Here is an 18,022-nt window from a genome sequence, read left to right on the forward strand (position 1 = left end):
AAAACAAATCTGACAAATCTGGCATGAAGTTGACCCGGCTGTGTAAACATGGCCATAGAGAACTGCTGTATTTGCCTTCACTCACTGTTTGCTGTTCTACAGTTACAGGTGCTCAGAATAATGTGTAAACTCCTTTAGCAGCTTTGTACACTGTGTTTGTTTTATTCCTGCACTCTTAGCCAGTCCCACAGCGTGCTGATTGCTTTGTACTGGGTTCACTGGGTCCCAATGCGCAGTGACCCCCACTGCTGACAGTGTGATTTTCTGTGAAACACACACATACACACACACACACACACACACACACACACACATTCCTTTAACATTATACAATCATACATCATACCTGTAAGGGCAAATGCACTTTATTGGGGAGGAGCTTGCTTACTTATCTTACTGTTATATAATAACTCTGACTAGCAAATTGAAAGGTAGTTAATTTAAAAGTAGTCAAGTTTATAAAGAAAAGACTAATCTGTGCGATAATCGTAATCCACTATGCAAATTAGCTGTATTAATTGTGTAATAGGAACTCTGTGATAAAACAAAATTCCAGATGAAGATCAGCTTTTGCTGGTTTCAGATGGTCAGGATGGTTAAAAGCTGGTCATCCAGGTGAAAACACACCCTATTGTGGTAAGCTAGTAGGGGTGTAGCAGTGTGTGATATGGCCCTAAAATAATACCACAATATTTTAGGTTATTTTTTCAGTAACAATATTATTATTTATATGAAAAAAAAAAACATATATATTTTTCTTTAGTTAATTTAATTGATATTGTAATGCAACAAAATATTCAAGTTTAATTTGTATGAATATAACAGTATAATACATTGAGTAGAAATTAAAAGAAATCTGTAAACATTCATTTTATGTCTTTTTTTTTTATAAACAGTAACCAACCAAGACCCTGATTTTGTATAAAATAATAGTGTAAATATATATATATATATATATATATATATATATATATATATATATATATATATATATATATATATATATATATATTACAATATTATATATCTACTACAATACCAAAGTGCAGCATATTTAGTACATCCATATAAACTTTAAACTACACCCAATAGCAATAATAAATAGCAAAACAAATACAAAATAGAATTTTTTTCAATATCACTCATTTTTTACTGTCAAAAATATTTTTTTATATTCTTGTGTACAATACAACATGGCACACCCCTATATGCTAGCTGATTAACCTGAACCTGACTATAAGGTTTGTTTTTATCTGAATGACCAGCTTTTTTAACCACCTCCATCATCAAAGACCAGTTTAGACCAACTAATATCAGCATTTTTTAAAAATAAAACTAAATTATTACAGCCAATTCTGCTAGATGGTCAGGGACAGGTTTGGTAGTCTGTAGTTGCTCCAGGTCTCTTTCCTGTTATACAAGGCAGGACAAGCCTTTCTGACTTCTCAGTAAAATAATGTTAATTCATAGAATTTAATACATCAAGTTCAATCCCTAAAAGTAATTAATTGAATTTATAATTTAGGTCAGTTCCACTCAATTAGGACAGTAAATCATCAAACATATTGGTACTAGGGGAGCAAATCACAAGGAATGTCTTTTTGTGATACTCGATATATCAAGACAATTCTCTATAATACTTTTTCATTCACATCACATGTGATACATGAGGTGGAAAGAAATTGTAGTCTCACCAACCAGTTCCACCTAAAAGAGCAATTGTTAAAATAAGATAAATATAAAAGAAAATTAAAATAGAATTAAAATAAAGATATAAAGAAGAATAAAATAGATATTAAGATAAGATAAATACACAAAATAAGGATAGTAAGGAAGTAATCATGCAACATGAAATCCAGAGTGCACGTTTTGCTATAGCAGCATGGATGATGGATGATTTGTGTTACAGAAGAGAGTAAAATAGTCCTAAATAAGCAAATACCAGAAACTATTATTATTATGGATTATTTGATGTTAGTTTTACATAATCTAACAAGCAATTTTCTTCACTGCAGGTTTACCCTCTTTATTTGATTAGTGTCACCACACAGAGTAATAAAGCAGTAACTTTAGTGAGTTAAATGGAAAAAATATATATATATAAATATGTAAAAAAAAATATATATATATATATATATTTTAAAGGAATCAAAACAATATATCAAGATATTGATATCGATATTGTCCCATCCCCAATTCCTACAAACATTTTGTAAGAACAGATGTAAAGTTTTGCTTCGCAAGATAATAGTGTGTCTTCTATTAGTGGTTATTATTTAGTCTGGCATGTTGTAAATGACTGGTGTGTGATGATTTGGGCGTTTTCTTTTTTGTGACGTTAATGTTCTGTACCTAATCTTAGCTTTGTAACAGTCTAGTGACCAAGATGAATTTCTTTCTTTTGTTTTGTTCTTTTGTTAGGGCTGTGTTCGATTGTGTGTGTGATGCTATCTGTACATCTGTTCTCTCTTAAAGGGAGCGTATTCTGGGGGACAGGAAGTCGAATCGCTCGGACGATGGCAGCCAGCAGCAGTTTCCAGTGAAGGAGACGGTGGAGGTGATCAGAGACGCTGTGCTGGACTCCCACGGCTTCACCCTCACCACACAGCTCCCTCTGCTGGTCAGGGATGTCACTCCAGGTACACACCATGACCATGAGAGGGCATGTATGCATGTTTGTGTGTGTGTTTGAGGGTTTGAATGCACCTGCACCACTTCCAGGTGGGGCTGAGTTTTGCTGATTAGCTCCTGGTATATAGCACAGATTTTCAGATTCAGTGCAGTTTTTAATGCTGAGGTCAGGCTGAGGTCATCTACATTATCAGTTATTAGTGCTTTAAAACTATTTTGATGGCAATAATTGCTCAGACGTACAGAATTGGAAGAAGGGGTGTGCTGTTTTAAGTTATCACTTGTGTGTAACTGTTGTAATTAGATACTGGAGTTAGTGCTGCATTTACTACTCGTAGCCCTGTGACTGTTTACTACAGGGGTGTCCAAACTACGGCCCGCGGGCCATTTGCGGCCCGTTTCCTTTTTTGGAGCGGCCCGCGAGGTATTTTAGAAATAGAATGAAAGTTGGCCCGCTGTTACACAGGTTTTTATAATGTGAGATTGAAAGTTTGAACGCTAGGTGTCAGAAACGGGCCAAAGAGTCGGAGAGAGTGCGCATTTCTAGCGCAGAAAAACGGGGCAAAAGAGTCTAAAAGCGGAGAGGGTGTGCATTTCTAGCGCAGAAAATCGGGCCAAAGAGTCTAAAAGCGGAGAGGGTGCGCATTTCTAGCGCAGAAAAACGGGGCAAAGAGTCTAAAAGCGGAGAGGGTGCGCATTTCTAATGCAGAAAAACAGGTCAAAGAGTCTAAAAGTTGCCGTAATTAAGGAGTTTTATATTAAGAGACATCATGAAATTAAACATCAATTTGAAAAATCTTAGTTTACACAACACTGTCAAAGATAGATAAAGATAGTAAGTCAAGTAAAATGGTGTGTAAATGAAAATAATCAGAAAAAAGTATTATTTAAAGTGGTATATTTCATTATTTGTTTTATTACAGAGTCTGTGGCCCGTGACTTCAAATATATTTCTCCTTCTGGCCCCCAACAAAAAAAGTTTGGACACCCCTGGTTTACTACATGTACATCTTCGCTGCACGTCCTTATAACAAACACTGTGGTAAAGCAGCTTTAATCTGCACAGATGTACACGCTGGAACACAGAATCTTCTTGCTATATTTACATTCTTGCTCCCACACCAGACAGCTCTGACCAATCAGAGGAAACAACATGCTTGTGTGGTTTATTGGGGCGGATTTTGGTGCGTTTAGGTTTATGCCTGTGTGAAACCAAACCAAACCAAACAGAGGCAGAAAAAACTCTAAATAAATTGACTCATCAACTGATCTGGACCATAGAAACCAAGTACAGGTGTGAAAATGCAAGGTATATTAATTTAGTACAGTAAATGTGTCTAATGTTCATCCTCCTATTATTATTTAGTAGTACTGACATTTATTTATGTATTTATTTTTATTTTTGGAGAAGGGTGGAAGAAGGTAGAAGTGGAAAGTGACAAAATATTTTGAACCCTAAAATTGGGTTGCACAACAAAGAAGGTTAAGAAGCCCTATTCTAGTGCAGCCACATGAACACTGCATTTCTGTTCATTATATAAAGTAGCTGAGTTGTAGCTGGATTTGCATTTTCCCTACTTTTATTGCAGAAATTTTATACTCACTGGGGAAGTTAAAATCTACCTAGCTTCTGATTATTTGGGCTGTGCTATGAACTCAGTGGAGGCAATATCATGGTATTGACACAGCTCTTCAGAGAAAGTACCCAGAAAACATAGCCATGTGGGGCTCACATGAGTGAAATATGGGATTTACTAGTTTGGTTCCTGTTGCTCAGTAACAGGTTGTATAGCAAACCTAAAGTCACATAGGTCTCGTCTAGAGCCCATGTACAGTGAACAACTCGGATAATCAAAAGTATAGCTTGCCCTGGTTCTTTTACTAACTTCAAAGGGAAACATCACGTGCACCCATATGTAGGCCTACATAGAAACTGTCGACCGAACTTTTGGGTTCCTAGCTGGGCTACCCATTCAGGCCCTACAAGGGGGTTTGTATTTGGATAGAAACCACACATTCCTTTCCTGCAATCTTAATTGTAAGTAGGCCAGGCACCAAGCACTTAGTTTTACTGAATTGTGTGTGTATGTGTGTGTGTGACGCTGCCAACTGTGCCACACCACATCAGATACCCTCTTTCATTAGCATTACCCGGGTTACAGTGGGAGGAATGAAAGAGGAAAGGAATAGAGCAGCTTTTACTCACTGCTCTGACTCACTCAGTGTGTGTGTGTGTGCGTGTGCTGGCATGCATTTGTGTATGTGAGAGTGAGAGAGACAGCGTGAGAGAAGGAAACATTGAGATCAGGAGCATGTAATTGCTCTGTGCGTGTGCGTGTGTGTGTGCGTGTGTGTCGGGCCCAGAACCAAGAGGGCATCAGTGGGCAGAGACAAAGCCACCTGCTCCTCGTCTATTTATTTCACTCTTTTAGATACAGGTGCACTCGAGGATGACCCTTCACAAACACACACATACACACACACACATACACCTACACCTGCATTACTGACATACTGCTAAACTTTGTATTCAAATGCAGTCACCACGCATGTTGTGTATGGGCTGCTTTACATTCTCGCAGTTAAACAAGCTCAAGCTCTCATTTGTACACACTCGCTTACACACACACACACACACCGTTTCTCACTGTCAGAGCAGCGCTGTGCTGACTTCTCTCTTTCTGCCGCAGAAACAGCTGATAAGAGCCCAGAGGGAGAACCTCACTGCCCTACAGCCTGATAATTACTATCTAGTGCCAGAGAGGGAGAGAGGGAAGGAGAGAGACATATAGGGAAGGAGAGAGAAAGAGAGAGAAAGAGGGAGGAGGGAGGGGCAGAGACTGAGGAAAGAAAGACTGGGGGAATGAGAGCGTATAAGAGAGATAGAGAGAGGGTGGGTCTGTTGCTGAGAGAGAGAGAGAGAGAGAGAGAGAGAGAGAGAGAGAGAGAGAGCAGTGTGTTGCTATGCTGGAAAGGAAAAGGATGGGAGAGTGAGAGAGCAGTGTGTAATTTGGCAGAGAAAGGAGGTTGGCCTTGGCAGGGCAGGAGACATCAGGGATGGAGGGAATGTTGTGAGGGCAGGAGGGCAGACTGTGTGTGTGTGTGTGTGTGTGTGTGTGTGGGTGTGTGTGTGTGTGTGTGTGTGTGTGTGTGTGCACATGCATGTGTGTGCGTGACAGATCATGAGTGTGTGTGGCTGCCCTTCTGGCCTGAGGACAAATGTGTGTAAAAGGCTGCTCAGTGCAGAGAGAAGAGCAAGCCTGCAGGATTCTGTCCACTCTGTCTGCATATCTCCTAAATTCCTGCTTTATTATTATTTATTAATGTTTAAATGTATTAAAATATTAATTTAATAAAACAATACATAATATAATGCATCGGTCAACCATCACAACATTTTTGATAATGCACTACTCTTTTTAGATGATGTTCACTGAAGAATGAAACCTATCCCCTCCAAAACAGTATGTACAGTATAAATTCCGACTTCTGTATTTGTGTGCATTTTGCAGGAGGACCAGCAGATGGTCGTCTTTTACCTGGTGACCAAGTGCTAAAAGTCAACAATAAAGCCATAGAGGACCTGTCTCCGGAAAATGTGGAGCACATGATCAGGTAAACATTATTCCTCTCTGTCTGTTAGTTTGTATTTGAAGATCACACCCATTTATGGTGCCCGGAGAAGACAAAGGACAGAGAGGTGTGACAAGAAAGACAGATAGGAGAGAAGAGAGAATTGAAGAGGTGAATTGAACTAGCAAAAGTTAAGTTACAGAGGTTTTACAGTTAAAAAGACAATTTGCTCTGTAAGGTAAAGGCACTGTCTATTGACACACACACAGGCGCTACTTTACTCTGAGCACTGTTTCCATTAATGTTCCTTGACAATAATACATTACATAAAAGCCATTTTGAGAACATAGATCACATGTAAGTGAAATTTACATTTACAATTTACACATATGTAATAGAACTCTAAAAAGAGTACTGCTATAGTAGAAGTGCAGAAGTGTGGAAGGTCCAACTCATGCTAAGCATATGTAGATGGTATTGGAAAAAATCAAAAAGAGCTGCTGACAAAACATTTTATATATCCACTCCATGACTGCATTTACTTTGACCTTTCCGTAATAAATTTGTTGTTCTCTGTTAGAACTGTGCCAGAATGTATTATTATTATTTATTTATTCAACCCACATTCTATTGATATTATCAGTTACAGACAGGGCTGCAACAATGAATAATTAGTTAATATAAGTCGATGTGCCCAAATACAACAGATATTAAATACAATACATACAGCATATGGAGGGCATGGCAGAAATTATTGTTGATTAATTGACTATTTAAGAAATTAATAATAAGGTTAGATGACTACCAATATCATCATTAAGTAAGCATGAAGTAAACTTATAAGACTGTTCCAGTTCCTTTTCAATTTAATTAAGGCCTGTTAAACAGTGCCATATCCTGTATATTGAAGTAGCCTATTAGTTATATCAACATTTTACGTATGATGTTCTAAATAAAATAGTATGCTTTTGTAAATCTTACAATATAGTGCATAGTAACTTCTTTCATAGTGACAGTTAACATTGCTGCTTTTAATAACCACCATGGACTCTGAACACATGAACACATGCCCATTCTTTGAAGAGCAGGGCATGTTCCTACCCGACCCCTGTCTCTCATCTTCACACTGTATGTGTCTGTCACTCACTTAAGTCACAGTGCTCATCATAATGCACAGATCTGAATAAAATGTTAATCGGTTATAGGAACAGAATCTGGCTGTTCGAGATTTGCTTGGTAAAATGTTTGAGTCTTAACTTCATATTCTTCACCCATAGGGACTGCCAGGACTCTGTTACCATGACGGTCCTCAGAAACATGCTGGTGAGTATGCGGTGCTTCATTTGTAACTGTTCATTTGTATCTGATTGGGCATTCTCGTACACAGTAGTGCCCTTAGACTGCAGTGGGTCATTTTACATTTATCATGTTTCTGTGTGTGTTCTTTATTTATTCAGTATATTGGTAGGAAGTGATTGAGTGTGTGTGTGTCTGTGTGTGTCTGTACACTTTTGTTAATGAATGTTTGATTTTCTCAGAACCCCAAGTCCTCATTCATGAGTGCGGAGAAGAGAGCTCGCCTGAGAAGAAATCCAGTTAAAGTGCGCTTTGCAGAGGAGGTGGTCGTTAACGGACACACTCAGGTTTGGGCATAACACACACCTACCATTCAGATTATATATACGGTTTAAAAAAAAAAAAAAGACCACTTACAAATTATGAGTTTCTTTGATTTTACCAAATTAAAAACATCTGGAATATAATCAAGAGGAAGATGGATGATCACAAGCCATCAAACCAAACTGAACTGCTTGAATTTTTGCACCAGGAGTGAAATAAAGTTATCCAAAAGCAGTGTGCAAGACTGGTGGAGTAGAACATGCCAAGATGCATGAAAACCAGGGTTATTCCACTAAATATTGATTTCTGAACTCTTAAAACTTTATGAATATGAACTTGTTTTATTTGCTATATTTGAGGTCTGAAAGCTCTGCAACTTTTTTGCATTTCTCATTTTCTGCAAAAACATTCTTTAAATTACAATATTTTTATTTGGAATTTGGGTGAATGATGTCTGTGGTTTATAGAATAAAAGAACAATGTTCATTTTACTCAAACATATACCTGTAGATAGCAAAATCAGTGAAACTGATTCAGAAACTGAAGTGGTCTCTTTTTTAAGATGCACTAGTATATATAGATAATACTTTGGAGTGCTATTGAAACTCATGCCTGTTGTGTGTGTGCACCCACAGGGAAACTCTCTTCTCTTCCTGCCCAATGTGCTGAAGGTCTACCTGGAAAACGGACAGACCAAAGCCTTCAAATTTGATAAAACCACCTCTGTCAAGGTTTGCCTCCACATTTCTGCCTCTGTAACTGTGATTTCTCGGTGACTGTAAGAATAAATATTTTTTTCTTTTATTGCTACAGCCTGGAGATTTTACACCGCTGCAGAAATAAATCAGTTTATGATGAGATTATATTAGATGAATATATTGTCTGTTCTGATGTCTCCGTTGGTGTGTATGGGTTTTACATGTGTGTGCAGGACATAGTGCTGACTCTGAAGGAGAAGCTGTCGATTCGCTCGATTGAGCATTTCTCTCTGGTGCTGGAGCAGCAATACAGCATCACCAAGCTCCTGTTACTGCACGAAGACGAGCTCATACAGAAGGTAACACTCAATATTCCTCCGCCTGTCTCTCTCACCCGTGAACACACATGTACTGTAGTCAGTAATACAAGACATGTATTATTATTAGTGTGCAGAGTTTAGCACGCTTCTGTGGATTTAGCCTGGGGCTACGTGGCTAATGTGGCACTTGTTGCCTATGAATCAGCATTGTGTAAACTGCATTATTAAATCATTGTGCTCTTTCTGTGCCCAGGGCACAGTTTCTTTTGACTAGTGTGAGCATGTGAGCTGTGCCCAAGCATGTGTAACATAATCAATAAATCTATAAGCATTTGAGAGCACTGTGTATGATCAGCACAACCTTAATCCCTGAATACAATCTGTGTCACCTGCCCAATCTGAAGTCATTTTTGTAAAAAAAGCATGTGGGAAAAACAATGAAATATTCCAGTATTCCAAGATTTGGGAAGCTTCAGTCGTACACTGGTTGTGGTGTTCATTAAAACATTAAGCTATTTATTTTCTCAGTGGGGTTGCCAGATTTCTGGTTTTTCTGCCAATTTAAGTGTAATGTAGTTCTAAATTGAAGTTTCAGGAGCAAATGATTAAATATGTCTTGTTTTTAATTAGGATAGTAGAAAATGAAAACAAATAATCATATGACTGATGGTTGATTCTGTTGTTGAATATCTGGCAACCTATGATCAAATAGGCACATGCAGTGGCAGTTTTATGGCACATAATAAACAAATCCTAATCATGCTAAATTTGTCTTGGACAGTTTTAAGCTACAGTGTTCACAATGTCGGTATCAATATTCAATTTTATGATGAGTTCTGCATAAAGATTTGTTTTAATAATTTAGAGATGATTAAAAAACACTTTGTTAATCATACAGAGTTAATTCTTAATCCTTCAGGTGGTGCAGAAGAAGGACTCTCATGATTACAGGTGTTTGTTCAGAGTGTGTTTCATCCCTCGAGACCCTGTGGATCTGCTGCACGATGACCCAGTAGCCTTTGAATACCTCTTCCACCAGGTACGTGTCCACATGTGCACTGATCCCTGTTCTTAGATACTGTACAGTGTATGCATGTGTACTCTGCCTGTCTCTGTGCATGATTTGGCATCTTAACAGGCTTAACAGGATTGATGTGTAATTGTCCCTCATGAGCAGTTTTTGTTTTAATAATGTATTTATATCTTGTAATCTTTTGGAAACTACCATTTAAAATTCCTCCAGAGAGAAAGGCAGTTTAAACTGTTAAAAGGCCTGAGTGCAGATGAGCACTGACAGCACAACAGGGACTGTTCCGGGATCAAATGTTTGAGTTTTGGCATTATTCCCAAGTACTGCCTTTGTTGTCTGTTGTTTTATCAGACAGATAGCAGCTTTCCAGTTTATCCAGAACTGTGCTCTATCTGATAGCACTTTGATCAGATAATGAAATAAATGAAGGGTGGTCTCTAATCCATGATTCTATGATATTGCTTTTTTCTGCAAACTGGCAAAGATATCATGTATTTTTATTGGACTTAAGTCTCTAAGCGTTTTCTGACTGTATTGCATTTAACGGATTAAAAGAAGCACTATCAATTAATTTATTTTCTGGTTTATTTTCATACATAAGGTGCATTTTAAGTGACAATTGTAAGAAACAAGGGTGTCACCATGTTTCCCTTCTAATTTTAGCAGCTCTCTCCGCTGTGGGCACCTTAGTATAAAAAAACTGTAATTCTTAAAAAATAAATAAATAAAATAAAAAAATCCTTTAAAGTCAAATGAGCACTGGATGTTTATCTACACAACTTTCTCTCCTGAAAACTTTATTTATCAATATTTATCATATTTTTTTTATAGATAGCTTAGATTTCTAGTATTTTAGCAAGGTTAGCGCAATGCTTAGCGCTAGTAAATGCCGCCTGACAGCCCTACACTGAGGAACCCTGAGTGTTCCAGTATCTCAGAGTGCAATCAGCTAGTGGGTTATCGCATGTACCTTGTTTAAACCCAGTAACTGTGCAGGCTACAGTTCGATATACTCACCTCTGAATGGCGAAAAATCTTGCGCTGTGGTTAGCGGCTAATGCTAATCCTGCTCCAGCCTTGGTGCTGGAGAATCTTCACTGAAACTCCTGTATAATGATGTACTTCAGCGGAGAGGTTTTACTGCTCCTTACAAACTGATTCGTTGCACTGTTGATTTTTGGGAAAAATTAAAGGATTTTAAGTGTGCCATATAGCACAAAACATTGTTTGTATGTGTATGTAGTACTAACCCTGGGTTTGTGTGTGTGTTTTGTGTCTGTAGAGTGTAGGGGACGTGTTGCAGGAGCGGTTTGCAGTAGAGATGAAATGCAACACTGCTTTAAGGCTGGCAGCGCTGCACATGCATGAAAGAATGGCCAGCTGTGGACAAACCACAAGAGCATCTGTCAAGGGCATCATGTAAGACCTCGCTCTCACTTTCTCTCTCTCTCTCCCTCTCTCTCTCTCTCTCACTCATACACTCTTTCTTCTCCTCTCTTTCTCAGTCACACTGCCTCTTTCTCAATCACACCTTTTCTTTCTCTCTCTCTCTTTCTTTTTCTCCTCATTCTACCACTCACTGTCTCTCTTTAACTCTCTCACTCACATTGCACATTGAGACACACTACCTTTCTCACTGTCACTCATACTGTCTCTCTCTTTCGATCTCTCTCTATTTCTCTCTCACTTTTTCATTTACATTGTCTTTTTTTTCTCACTCTATCACTCACACTCTCTCTCTTGCTGTTTCTCTCACTCACTCTTTCTCTCCCTCTCTCTTTCTCTCTCCCTCTCTCACACACTCATACGCGCTGTCTCTGTTCCTGTCTATCCCTCTCTTTTTTTTTCTCACTCTCTCACACTGCCTCTTTCTTCCTCAAATCACACTTTCTTTCTCTCTCTAGCTCTCTCTCTTTCTTTTTTCTCTCACTTTATCACTCACACTCTCTCTCTCACTCTCTCACTCACATTGCACATTAAGACACTTACACCGCCTCTCTCACTGTCACTCATACTGTCTCTTTCGGTCTCTCTCTTTTTCTCACTCACTTTTTCATTTACAGTGTCTTTTATTTCTCACTCTATCACTCACTCTCTCTTGCTCTTTCTCTCACTCTCTCTTTCTCTCACTCTCTCTTTCTCTCTCTCTCTCTCTCTCTCTCTCTCTTACACACTCATACGCGCTGTCTTTCTTCCTGTCTATCCCTCTCTTTTTTTTCCTCACTCTCTCACACTGCCTCTTTCACCCTCAAATCACACTTTCTTTCTCTCTCTAGCTCGCTCACTCTTTTTTTTTCTCTCACTTTATCACTCACACTCTCTCTCTCACTCTCTCATTCACATTGCATATTGAGACACTTACACCGCCTCTCTCACTGTCACTCATACTGTCTCTTTCGGTCTCTCTCTTTTTCATTTACAGTGTCTTTTATTTCTCACTCTATCACTCACTCTCTCTTGCTCTTTCTCTCAGTCTCTTTCTCTCCCTCTCTTTCTCTCTCTCTCTCTCTCTCTCACACACTCATACGCGCTGTCTCTCTCTTCCTGTCTATCCCTCTTTTTTTTCCTTGCTTTCTTACACTGCATCTTTCTCACTCAAATCACACTTTCTTTCTCTCTCTAGCTCTCTCGCTTTATTTTTTTCTCTCACTTTATCACTCACACACTCTCTTTCACTCTCTCATTCACATTGCAGATTGAGACACTTACACCGCCTCTCTAAATGTCACTCATACTGTCTCTCTCTTTTTCTCTTTCACTCTTTTACTTAGTTTCTCTTTTTTCTCACTCTATTACTCTCTCCCTCTCTTACTCATACGCTGTCTCTCTTCCTGTCTTTTCCTCTCCCTTTTTTTCTCACTCTCACACTGCCTCTTTCACACTTTTATCTTTCTCCCTCAAATCACACTTTCTTTCTCTCTCTAGATCTCTCACTCTTTCTTTTTTTCTCTCACTTTATCACTCACACTCTCTCTCTCACTCTCTCATTCACATTGCACATTGAGACACTTACACTGCATCTCTCATTGTCACTCATACTGTCTCTCTCTTTTTCTCTTTCACTCTTTTACTTAGTTTCTCTTTTTTCTCGCTCTAATACTCTCTCCCTCTCTCTTACTCATACACTCTGTCTCTCTTCCTGTCTATCCCTCTCTTTTTTCCTCACTCTCTCACTCACACTGCATCTTTCACACTTTTATCTTCCTCTTTCTCACTCTATCACTGTCTCTTTCTCACTTATACTGTCTCTCTCTTTCTGTCTCTCTCTCTCACTCACTTTCTTGTGTTCAATAATTGTGTAGTGTATTTTTTGTAACACTTTACAGTGAGACATTTGTCATTTAGCAAAATGCACGTGTGCATGTCTGTGTTTCAGTAAGGAGTTTGGTCTGGAGAGCTTTATTTCACCTACGTTACTGAGGAACATGAGAGAGAAAGACCTGAGAAAAGCACTTACAGGACACATGAAGAAGATCCAATCACTGCTGGAGCCTCGGCAGAAAGTATGTGTGTTTGCTTGTAAATATTTTAAATGGGTAAATTGTGTAGGACTATGAATCGTGCAATGAAATGTGGCCTTCCTTTAACACATATATGTACAGTAAACACATTTACACTAAGTAGACACACACAGTGATTTTGTGAGGATTGCCTCAATCACTGCAGTGCCTGAGGAGCAGGGAAGGTTAAGTGAATATCTCAACGATGGCAGCTTGATGGGCCCAGGTATCAAACCCACAACCCCATCATCAATAATTCAATGTTTGCACCGCAGAGCCACCACTATATGTTTTCATCATGTTCTGCATCTGGTTTGCTGTTTTGAGAGCAAAAGAAAGGCCCTATCCAGTAAAAAACTATTAGTGAAATACTGTGTGTATGTGTGTCTACATACTGTATATGTGTATATAGATTTAGATATCCTCTTCTTAACTCTTACTATTGCACCCTGTTAAGCTCGTTTCTGACTCTTGAACCTGTTTTCTACCTTTATCAGGTTATCTCTGTACCTCAGGCCAGGTTGGCATATCTGACTCAGATGGCAGAGCTGATTTCATACAGTGGGAGATCCTACAACGCCACCATGCTGGTGAGAGTGCCTCCTCCATCTGCTAGTTTCCTCTCAAACAATAAACAAAATCTGCTGGCTTCAGGCTGTCTGTTAATCTCCAGCTCTCCGCTTCCCTTCCTGATTAAAGCATGTATTCCTTTGACTCTCTGTACGACAAATCCTTGAGGGATTGCATGAGGGACAAGGATTGTCTGAATTATCTTAATGCTTTTTTCAGCTTTTAGTTGTACAACACATTTGTGTTGTATTTGGCGGCCATTCGTCTACGCAAAAAAGATTTAACCTATTTAAGAAATTGTCACTATATTGTTGCCATATGTCCAGCTGTCTGAAATGTTTAGGGTAAATGAAGAAATACAGCTCAATAAATAGTTTAAAAAGGAGAGCATAATAAGTCTGGATTTAGCCTTGGATCCTTTTTGTTTGGATCTTTTTTTGTTTAAGATTGTTGATATTGGTGGAAATCCTTTTTGTAGATGGTTCTGTATTGCACAAGAACTGTTCCGCTTACCATCAAAAAGGGTTTCGCTATCACCAACACAATCACAATATCACTTTTGCAGTGCTATATCAAACCTGTTTGAGTGTCTCCTAGCCAGAACTAGAAAGATTCTGTTTGTTGTTGTTTTAACAGAAAAGGTAGTTTATTAGTTTATTAGTATTCTCCTCCAAGCGTGTTGCGCTGTCCAGGGATGCAGATTCTCAGAGCAAATGTGTGTTAGCCTTTCCCTTCCCTGTGCTGCTAGCATTGTGTAATATGGGAGATCAATGGCAGAATTGCTAAAATGTAAAATATTGAAAATTAGGGTACAAAAAAAAGCAACAAATAGAATAATTACTTGAAATAAAGTATACTGACACTGACAATATATTGCAAATATATTGTTTACCTTTTCATAAAAAAACATATGTCATTTTCTACAGCATATCCCATTTACCTGGGCAGAGTAAAGGTACTGGTGATTTGAGCGAGCGTATTTGTGCATGTGTCTCAGCTGCAGGACCGGGAGTCCTTGGTGAGTTTGCTGGTGGGAGCACGGTATGGCGTCAGTCAGATCCTAAACCACAAGCTCAACATGATTTCCACCATCATAGACTTCCATTACATCACCCGTGTAGAGGTGCTCTCTGAATCTGACAGAGTCAGCATGCTAAAGATCTATCTGCATGACATCCAGGTGGGTACACTCTCAGACTTTCTTGTGCGAGCTAAGTCTGAAAAAGCATGTGGCTAAATATAGACTCAATGCAACGGTTTATCTGTATTTATGATGCAGATTTTGTTTGAAATTTTGTAGATTTATTGTGATTTTACATATTTTATTTGAATATTATATTAGGGAACTTTTAACATTTTAGGCACATGGCTTGAGGCATATATTACATGCCTGTTATTTCTCCTTATGTACAGCCACTGGCCTTGCTAATGGATTCAGTTGCTGCTAAGGACTTAGCCTGTCTGCTGGCTGGCTACTGCAGACTGTTGGTGGATCCTAACATGAACGTGTTCCGTTGGGGCCCTCGCCCCAAAATGCGCCGAATACCTTTAGATGAAGGTAAAAGATTCTGTCAGTGATTTCTATAATGTATACAGCTTTCCAAAATTTGCCCTCAGGGATCAATAAAGTATCTATCTATCTATCTAGCTCTGGAAAAATTAAGAGACTTCTTCAGTTTCTGAATCAGTTTCTTTGATTTTGCTATTTATAGGTATATGTTTGAGCAAAATGAACATTGTTCTTTTATTCTATAAACTATGGACCACATTTCTCCCAAATTCCAAATTAAAACATTTTTAAGCATTTATTTGCAGAAAATGAGAAATGGCTGAAATAACAAAAAAGATGCAGAGCTTTCAGACCTCAAATAATGCAAAGAAAACAAATTCATATTGATAAAGCTTTAAGAGTTCAGTAATCAATATTTGGTGGATTAACCCTGGTTTTTAATCACAGTTTTCATGCAACTTGGCATGTTCTCCTCCACCAGTCTTACACACTGCTTTTGGATAACTTTATGCCACTCCTGGTGCAAAAACTCAAGCAGTTCAGCTTGGTTTGATGGCTGTAATCATCCATCTTCCTCGTGATTATATTCCAGAGGCTTTCAATTAGGTAAAATCAAAGAAACCCTATTTTTAAGGGGTCTCTTATTTTTTTCAGAGCTTATTTTTTTATTTAGATAGTATATAAATAATGTAGTTTAACTCTATGCTGTATGTATTGTTTATGTTTATGTAATAAATTAAGTTTTTCAGAGGTTAAAATTCACTCAAACAATAGTTGCCCCCAGAAGAAACCAGCTGACAGGTATGAAACTTGGTGGGTAGTCGTGCCAGACAGTTATGAAGTGACTCAGGGCAGTGGATCATCTTTAGTGACAAGTCCCGCTTTTGTCTTGGTGGAGACAACCAACAAATCCATGTGTAGAGGCACAGAAGTCAGTGCCAAGGTTAACGACTTGTTATCACTCATCAATCGACCAGAAGGCCTGGTGTTGTGGTGTGGGGTGTGCTATTGCACTTTGACACTTTTCTAAATGTGCACTAGTGCCCTTTTCCAACTGCCCTCTTAAGAGCTTGCCTTGAAGACATGGTCAGCTGTAGTCAACCGCATCACCAGACCTATCTACGTTTGAAAGAGCGTAAGATGCTAATCAACTTCATTAGGAACCTCTACAGCTCTATGCTGAGAGGTCTGACATGTTACGTTACACATGTGTAACACAATACATCTGTATTGTATTTAGCTAACAGCAGTCCAACTCTTTCCTCTGGGTGCAACTATTTTTTTTTTCAAATATTTAGTTTACGATAAGTACATACTGGTTTAATTGTGCCCTGTTTAATAGAATACAAATAATAGAAGAGTACAGTCTATGAAAATAATGACATGGTAAAATTTTCGGCCATTAATACTATAATTAAAAATTTTCTAGGCTATGGATTCCGCTGTGGCAGTGACTCAGATTTGAGTTCAGATGAGGATTACTCCATGGACAACGTGCTGGACGCTCAACATTCGGAAGACACGGCGTCAACGCATACAAATGACGGAAAGGAAGATGAGAAGGTTCAAGAGAATAAACAGAAGGCCACGGTGGAGACGGTACGAGTGTTTGTGACTCATGCGGAAGAAGGAAATAAAGCAGCGGAAGGTGGTCTAGATGGGACGAGTATAAGTGGCTCGGTTGAAGATGAGGACTATGCAGCCCGGGTTAATGCACTTCTGGAGACAGGCTGGTATACTGACCCGAGGGTCAATAGCAGCTTCTCGAGTCTGTCGAGTAACTCCCTGAATGCTCTGGAAGAGAGTTGTCGGGCGTCCACTGCAGGAGCTACTCAATTGGACAATTTTAAGGAGGAGGCACTCACACCAGATCAGGCTGCTGGGACTAGCCTTGATGTCCATCATCCGTACTTATTAGAGGTGCCTGAACGCCACCGGAAAGAGGATTCGGACACCCCGGTACGACCCGGTGACTTCTCCTACAACCGGAACCCAGGCTTGCGCTACACACAGCTCTCGCAAATGGCTGACTACCTCCCCAGCCCACCTGAAGCCAGCGACGATGCACTTAGTGATGAGGATGAGGAGGGTGCAGATGAGAACGGCAATGATAGACTCATTTCAGACATGTCTGCAGATCTTGAGGCTGTGTTGGCATCAGGTGGTAGCAATAGTATAAAAGGTACAGTAGCAGGTGTAGATGTTCAAGCACTTTTAGCAAGGATCCGCAGCCATCCAGCATGTCAGCAAGAATGGAGAAACCCTGGTGTCCTCCACAGACAGGAAATGAAATCGAGGGGGGCAATGGCCAGAGGAAAACCTCCACCTCCTCCCCCGCCTCCAAGAACAGTGTCTGTGAAGATGTGTAAGGACTACCGAGACAGTGGTACAGAATCAGAAGATGAATTCTTCGATGCCCAGGATCGTCTTACTCCACCAATCCTAGAACGCCCTGCAGGTTAGTAAGAACAGTTGGGACTCTTTGGGAAGCGTAAATAAATGGGAATCAAAACAGAATGCAAGGATTTGCAAATCTCATTGATCCTTATTTTATTCATATAGAACATAGA

The 18,022-nt window shown here is 39.1% G+C and overlaps 1 protein-coding gene across 2 annotated transcripts in view; it reads left to right on the forward strand.

Moving 5' to 3' along the window:
• The window catches only part of frmpd1b (FERM and PDZ domain containing 1b), a 56,186-nt gene that overhangs the window by 31,587 nt on the left and 6,577 nt on the right, over positions 1–18,022 (forward strand). Inside the window, exons 4-16 of one of the 2 annotated variants that reach the window (XM_049483832.1) lie at positions 2,476–2,639; positions 6,144–6,246; positions 7,482–7,527; positions 7,743–7,847; positions 8,460–8,555; positions 8,756–8,881; positions 9,762–9,881; positions 11,155–11,291; positions 13,249–13,375; positions 13,870–13,962; positions 14,940–15,122; positions 15,356–15,500; positions 16,882–17,910. In XM_049483832.1, the coding sequence (XP_049339789.1) occupies positions 2,476–2,639; positions 6,144–6,246; positions 7,482–7,527; positions 7,743–7,847; positions 8,460–8,555; positions 8,756–8,881; positions 9,762–9,881; positions 11,155–11,291; positions 13,249–13,375; positions 13,870–13,962; positions 14,940–15,122; positions 15,356–15,500; positions 16,882–17,910 (2,474 nt within the window). Of the gene's footprint in view, positions 1–2,475; positions 2,722–6,143; positions 6,247–7,481; positions 7,528–7,742; positions 7,848–8,459; positions 8,556–8,755; positions 8,882–9,761; positions 9,882–11,154; positions 11,292–13,248; positions 13,376–13,869; positions 13,963–14,939; positions 15,123–15,355; positions 15,501–16,881; positions 17,911–18,022 lie in introns of those variants that run through there. The other variant, XM_049483833.1, reaches the window with a different exon arrangement.

The sequence above is a fragment of the Astyanax mexicanus genome, chromosome 10, assembly GCF_023375975.1.
Source record: "Astyanax mexicanus isolate ESR-SI-001 chromosome 10, AstMex3_surface, whole genome shotgun sequence".
Taxonomy (NCBI): domain Eukaryota; kingdom Metazoa; phylum Chordata; class Actinopteri; order Characiformes; family Acestrorhamphidae; genus Astyanax; species Astyanax mexicanus.